At 39.0% G+C, this 7,515-nt stretch overlaps 1 protein-coding gene across 1 annotated transcript in view; it reads left to right on the plus strand.

Annotated features, from left to right (window-relative positions):
* The window catches only part of DCC (DCC netrin 1 receptor), an 891,673-nt gene extending 884,507 nt beyond the window's left edge, over positions 1-7,166 (plus strand). Inside the window, exons 28-29 of the mRNA XM_040984736.1 lie at positions 2,797-2,939; positions 6,814-7,166. Coding sequence (XP_040840670.1) covers positions 2,797-2,939; positions 6,814-6,903 — 233 coding nt within the window. The 3' untranslated portion in view covers positions 6,904-7,166. The remainder of the gene's footprint in view (positions 1-2,796; positions 2,940-6,813) is intronic.
* The last annotated feature ends 349 nt before the right edge of the window (positions 7,167-7,515 follow it).

The raw sequence follows: 7,515 nt of genomic DNA on the forward strand, positions 1-7,515 counted from the left end.
CAGAAGTTGCTAAGTTGCTTGTTTTTACAACATTTAAAAATTTAACAATAGGTAAGATAGGTATGTAGATTAATAGGAAGAGAGACCAGGTCCAAATAAATATTATAGATATGTATGAAAAGTTAGATAAAGAAAGTAGTGGTCAAAAGCAGCTGCTGTGTTAGACATTGAGAAGGGTCAGAGCGGCTCCTGGGGTGCTGTATCTTCTATCACCATGAGGATACACTGATGCTTAACCACAGACCTTGGTAGGATAATATACACATGCAATTCAGGCAAAGTCACTCAAAACAGGAATTCATTAATTCTAAGGATTCAGCACTACCTCTCTGTTCTGGATTGTTTAAAACTTTGTAAAACTTCCTCTAAGCTCTGTGCCTTGCCTTGGATCATGGTCTAAAGTTCAGTGTCAGCTGCACCTGCTGGAGGAGCTGGAAGGCCATTGGACAGCACAACTATGTCAGGGTCTTAGTGCCTGCCTCAGCCTGTAGGTTGACAGCCAATATGACATGGGGAACCCTGTATGCACAATACAGGGACGGGGTCAATGGGACGCAGAGTGCTTTCTTCGCATCCCATGAAGAAAAGCAGATGCTACAGTCTCCACCTGAATGAAGAATTATCATTCAACTAGAGAATGTTGTCATGAATGCTAAGCATATATAATAAACCTAAACTAAGTGCATCATACCAAAAGTGTTAAATTTATATTATGATTTGGGGCTTTTGTTCAGCCCAACAATCTACTTTATCACATTAATATGGTGATTCAGATTATTTTGGTGGTTTTTTTTTTACAGCTATATAAATGTTTTGATGTTTTAGCACGCCATAAGAACTATAAGTAATGAAGTATATGTAAAATGAGAATGTATACATCATATATACATATAGCTATTCAAATAACAGTGTAAATAATTTAAGTCAATTGTAGTAATTATTAAAGTTTTCCTTTCTTTTAAATAATTCAGTAATGAGAAATGTCAGTATCACCAAGAGATTTTTTTTTTTAGTATCACCAAGAGTTTTAATCCTCCAATTAAACCCAAACTAGATTGCGTAGCTTTCTCCAAAAACCTGTGTCACAGCGACCTTTTAATGACCACAGTTTCATTTACTCAGTATTTAGACAAGCCCTAATGTGAACCTTCCCTTGCCTCCCCTGTTTTGTGTGTGTGTCAACTTGGCAGAGTCTCCACTTGATCATTGTCATGTATGAGCTGGGGACAACAGTGCTTCCTATGATGGTTTCCATAACTAAATATGGCATCACATCCCTCTGAACACATTGCTAGGTATCAGCTGCTTTAAGAATGTAATCCCATGGAGTGCCTGAAGTTATCATTGGCATCTATTTTGCAGATAAGGAAATGGGCCAGCGGAGGGTTAGCAGACCAAGACGTTCGGCAGCTGGTGTGCAGTGGGTCTTGCGGATCTAAACACACTGGATTGATTCTCAAACTCCCTCTGTTGCTTTGCCTGAAACTAAATTAAAGCACTTGCCATGGGTCTAGACTTTGATACTATTTAGATTTCATTTTCTTAAAGAAATGGTTCATGTTTCTCTTGTCTGTACCTCTTCTCATCTAGTTCCCCCAAATGTAAGGTTATCCTCTAGTGATAAATTGCTCCAATTGCAGACTTCCAAGTGCTGAGCTTTGATAGCGAAAAAGTATCAACAGGAAAGAATTGCATGTCAAACCAAGATATGAGAAAAACTGGCTATAGTGGGATTTAACATGTATGACCAGCATCGGGCAGAATCCTGGCTTACTAGATTGTGCTTTTTCTTTCCCTACAAACGAATGATCCCATCTCTGACTGTAGATTAACCTCTAAGATTTATTAACAAGAATTCTATTTTCCAAAGCGCCATCAAAGCAAGCTCCTTCTTTCGAGGCTTTTGCAAATTATGGAAGCAAACTCAGCAAGAAGCACTTCTTTTCATGATTTACTCCACAAACGTTTCTATTTTGCTCTTGATTACAATGCTAAGAATGATAAAACCCTGTTAGTTATGTCAGATACAGTAGTGGATCCAATAAGCCTCTTTTAAGAGATTTATTTTAGATTATGAGGACAAAGTTTTAGTACCAACATAAGCCAAGGTAGATGTATAAGGCAAAATTCAAACCCCAAAAGCCAGTGCAGCCCTTGTTTATGGTAGATAGAAATGGTATTTAGTATGAACGCAGTGGTTCCTAAAATGATTTTCATGAGCATTAGGTCTTTTATGAACACAGCATTTTCTGAGGAGGGCAAAACTGTATCATTTTTCCCAAATACATTGGTAATGAAATTCTGTCAGGTTATCCACGAAGGATTTTGCTTTACAATAACATCTAGTGTTCATCTGTAGACTAGAATAACCATCTCTCCTAACCTCACTAATCTTCTTTGGTTCCGTCATACAATCCAGGGCTTATGTGGATGGGTTAGAACAGATGGCTTTGGACCACAGCTGAGACTGGCACCAACTGAGCTTGCCTGACATTGTATAGTATGTGACGCATAATCCCAATCTCCCAGGCAACCCCGACAGCATAATTTGCAATCCACTTGAAGTTACAGATGAGTGGTGGAGTGTCATCTAAAAAAGACCTATTCACAATTTTTCACCCACTGAGTAGAAACCAAATAATCCCCTTAGTCATGCCAAAATTCATGTCTCTATGACGGAATGAGCAGAAACCTAAAAATCAGTGCCCAGCTACCAAATGTGGAGAACCTCCTGCAGAGATTCTTCTGCAGGACACTTTATCCATCACTCACATCACCTCATCTGTTCTATTTCAGGGCCTACTCTTCCCAAGACCCACGTGAAAACAGCCTCTCTTGGGTTGGCTGGAAAAGCAAGATCTCCTCTGCTTCCCGTGTCGGTGCCAACAGCCCCCGAGGTGTCTGAGGAAAGCCACAAGCCAACAGAGGACCCAGCCAGTGTAAGGACAGCCTTGAGATCCACCCCCTGGAGGGAAGCCTTCAGTGATCTGTGCAATAGTTTGCAGGCAGGCAGTATTCCGCACTGGCCCGCCGCTGCTGCGGAGTGTTGCTGTTGTTTGCTTGCATTCAAATATGAAGAGAAAATATTTCAGAGTGAAATCAGGGCTTTATTTAATTTCATCAGTGCTTAGAGGCAGTTTTTAGAAATATAGATAACTATGAATGCATCGCTTCATATCCATAATTTAACTTATATTTATATATTTCCTTCCATTTGGATGAAACATGTTGGCATCTCTGGATAGATAGAAGAAAATACAGAGGGTAAAATGTTATAGCACAGTGAGTTAAGGTGCCATTTGTGCTAACCTGTATCTCATATCAAGAGTGCCAGTTCATTTGAATCCTGGCTCTTCTGCTTCCAATGCAGTTTCTTGCTGTTGTGCCTAAGAAAGCAATGGAAGGCAACTCAAGTACCTGGGCCCCAGCTACCCTTGCAGGAAAACAGGACACATTGTCATGCTTCTTGCTTCAGCCAGACCCAGCCTTGGCGACGGTGGCCATTTGTGAAGTGACTCAATGAATGGAAGATTTCTTCCATCTCGTTTTCTTTCCTTCCTCTACTACAATAAACAAATCTTTTCTACAACTTACGGATGCCAGTATTGTGATGTACTGTGTTAAGAGGCCGTGATAACAGCATCCCATTTGTGCATAGGTTCATGCCCCAGGTATCCCAGGTTCATGTCCCACTTCTCACCCATTTCCCTGTGACAGCAGCAGAAGGTAGCCCAAACATAGGCCTCTGAAACCATGCAGGCGACCCAGATGAAGCACCTGACCCAATCCTGACTTCTGCAGCCATTTGGAGAGTGACCCAGCAGGTGAAAAATGGCTCCATCTCTCCCTCTGTGTAACCCTACTGTTCAAATAAAATCTTTTTACAAAAAAAAAAAAAATAGAGCAAATAGCAAAATTGAAGGAAAATGATTTGAAAATAATTTGAAATAAATCTGGAAAATAGAAGTGTAGTATTATAGAAGGGAAGACAAATATATTTACAAAGAAAAATTTTTTAATTGATCAATTTATCAAAATCAATTTTAAAAAAAGGAAAAAAATACACACTTTCAGAAGATTTATTTACTTGTTTATCTACCTATCTCCATTTGCTGCTTCACTCCCCAAATGATCAACAGGACTGAGTCTTGATGAAGACAAAGCCAGGAGTTTAGAACTTCCTCTGGCTCCTCCAGATGCGCCCACGGACATGGGCAGTCGTCATCTGCCTTCCCAGGAGCCTTAGGAGGAAACTGGATGAGAAATGGAACGCAGAGATTGGAACCAGTTCTTGGATATGGGAAGCTGCTGTCATAAACAATGACTTCACTGGCTGAACCCTAATACCGACCCCTGAGATACAACAGAAAAAGTCTTGATATGCTTTTCTCCCCAAAAATACACTATAAAGGAAATTTCTAAAAGACATGGCCTGAAGGCAACTACTTAAAAGCTTTAGTGGCTTTCTGACTAGATTCCAACAGAAAACATTTTAACAACACCCAAGAAGGAACTTTTCAGATTCCTCGAAAAACAAGGAAAATTAGAAGAGGAGAAACAAGATAAACAAGAGAGTAAAATTCTGTTTTGTTATTGCATTCAAACTGCTTTCTACTGATGTTCGTGAAATTACCATTTGTCTAAAAAGCTTTCAGCTCCATTGTCGCTTGCTTGTGCAAATGGTGACTTATGTGAGCCTCTAAATAATATATCAATGCAGGAAGTTGTAACAATACTAAGGAGTGAGAAGTTCATATGTAATCTGTCCTTTTTGAGCAAAGCACCTACAATTGTTAACATAGAATCATATTTTCTTTTAAAATCAGCTTGTTGAAAAAAATCACTTCATTTTAAGAAGCACATTTTTTATTTATGTCACTGTTTTCCATGTTGTAAGCAAGGAAACATTTAGCTCCTTAGAAATCAAAGAGACTGAGTATATGTGTAAATGTGGGAATGTTTAGCAAAAAGGTTGTTGTATGAGAATACTTCGAAACACTCATGGAAAATTGAATTCAAAGAAAATCTTATTTTGACGCAAAAATGTTTTGAAGCCTCATGAGGCTTCTTCAAAAAGTTCATGCAAAATATATTAAGATAAAATTATTCATAATTTCCAAAATACATTCATCTTTGAATTTCACTTTTAATATACACCGACATATCTTCAGGGTTTAAGATCGAGCTAGTTCATGGGAACAACACAGAGAACAGAAACAACTGTTAGCAAAGAACTCAAAGTTCTCCTCACATGACGATGTTTCCAAAAAGTTCTCAAAAATCAGAATTGGTGTTTAAGCACCTACATTTTTGAAATGTGTGCATGATTTCACAGTATGAATTCAAATTTCACAATATGAATTTTCCACAAACTTTATGAAGACACCCTCTCCTGCCCCAGCCCGTATGTATAACAGCCCTTGAGCCACAGTGGCTACTGTTCAACTACTAGCAAGCTGGTAAGGTTGCATGGTTTATGGTCAGATCATTGATTGGCATGCTGAGATTCCCATAGGAAGCTCATATCACTACTGTGCCTTTTCAGGTATTTCTTTAGTTCCTTGAGTGGCTTTTGCCTATCCAGCCCTGGTAAATTTGATGAATGCTGTCTCGAGATCAAGGGTATGTATTTGGCAGAATCATGACTCGGGACATGACTCGGGTACCAACCAATAAATCCTTCTTGGCTTTTGTGGAGCTGGAAATCATAACAGCTTGCTTTGGTTCACTTGGCCCAATGAATGTGCTAGTCAACAGGACTTAGGAAGAGCTATCTGAAAAGTAAAAGACAAACTGTACAGAGAGAGAAGCAAAGTAGCATTATTGAACACTCACCGCTGTGCAGCTTTGATGTGTTCCATCCTCACTACTTAGTGTGGTTAGCTTGCTTTTCCCATTTGAAAACTGACTCAAAAAGAACAAATATCTTTAAAAAAAAAAAAAACTTTAGTACACTTTATACTCACTTCCCCATTTATCTGGTAATCAAAATATCTGGGATTATTTTTTTAAATAGAAACATCAAGGGCCTCTTCATTCAAAGTTAATTACAAATTTGTCCGTGACACTTAGCAGTCCTACTGCTTACAAGTAACAGAATAGCAGTGACCGGCAGTGACAAGTATTAGAGAATGTGTTCATTAAATTTCAAAGGTTCAAGTTCTTTTATCTTCCATAAAACTCATGTTACAAGCATGTTATTACATCTATGCATAACACTAACTCTGGGTTTGTATGTGAATTTTGTTTCCAATTACTGACAAAAGTGGTCATTTCTAGACTTTGGCCAAGGAAGAACCTACTAACCCCCACATTTGCTCCCCATCCCTACCCTCCCACAAATACCTATCACCTATTGTAAGGCGAACAGGCTGACAGGTGTGGATTCTGCTCATATTCTGATGGATAGTCAATGTAGTGAAAATGTACCATGTGCCAGACATGTGACAGGTCTTCAGTCTCAGAGTGTGCTCAAAATGGCTTAGGAAACACATATTTATCATGATTTTCTAGATATGGAAACCTATCCATCAGAGCAGTTTACTATGACAACAAAGCTAGATTTTATTTAGTTTTTAATATGAAATTTTGTCCTTATCACACAGATATTGGTGGAACAATACACAGTTGTTCATCACTATCTGTTTTATGATCAGCATTTAATGCCAAATACACTCTGGAAATAGCCCTAGCTGTTGGCCACTGTGTCACACACTTGAAACTCCTGAGTGACTCAACTGGTAGTGTCTCTGTCTTCCTAAAATGAACATGACGCTGCTTAATACTAACTATTTGCTCTCATTCTCCCTCTAGGTATATGAACAGGATGATTTGAGTGAACAAATGGCAAGTTTGGAAGGGCTAATGAAGCAACTGAATGCCATCACAGGCTCAGCCTTTTAACAAGCATTGTCCAATGGATGAGGTGAATAGTCCAGGAATTTTGAAGCATACCAATCACCCATAAACAGCACACCTGTGTCCACAAACTCTAATCACTCTAGAGTTCAATCATCTGGGTCACTCAGTTAAGGAAGATCCTGAAGCAGTCCAGAAGGAATACGCATCCCTTCCCTTCTAGACATCAAGGATTCTGAAATGAAGACGGAGATCCCTGAACACAAGCAAGAATGCATTCTCACGGCAATGTCAAGGCTGAAGCTGCTAGAATAGTCCTGGGTCTTTGCCACTGAAGTGACCTCACTGTCATAACCAGTCCCCATGTTTTCCTTCGTCAAGGCATGTCATTTTCTGTGTAGATCTACTTAAAATACAAGTGCATTATTGAACCCCTGCCAAGTCCTGGCAAACCAGTGCAAGCTCACTATATTTGGTTTTAACTTTAAATTACAAAGCACCCATAGCAATTCTCTCACATTATAGCACCAAAGGATTGGATGTTTTCCTGACAGCACAAAAGGTAAATAAGTAAAAAAACAAAAGGCAGGGAATGCCTATATTTGTAACTCAGTCATTCATCTTGCAGAAACAGCATATATTAGCAAGTTGCTGTAA

The sequence above is a fragment of the Ochotona curzoniae genome, unplaced genomic scaffold (genome assembly GCF_017591425.1).
Source record: "Ochotona curzoniae isolate NIBS_2020 unplaced genomic scaffold, NIBS_Ocur_1.0 contig_43, whole genome shotgun sequence".
NCBI classification, from domain to species: domain Eukaryota; kingdom Metazoa; phylum Chordata; class Mammalia; order Lagomorpha; family Ochotonidae; genus Ochotona; species Ochotona curzoniae.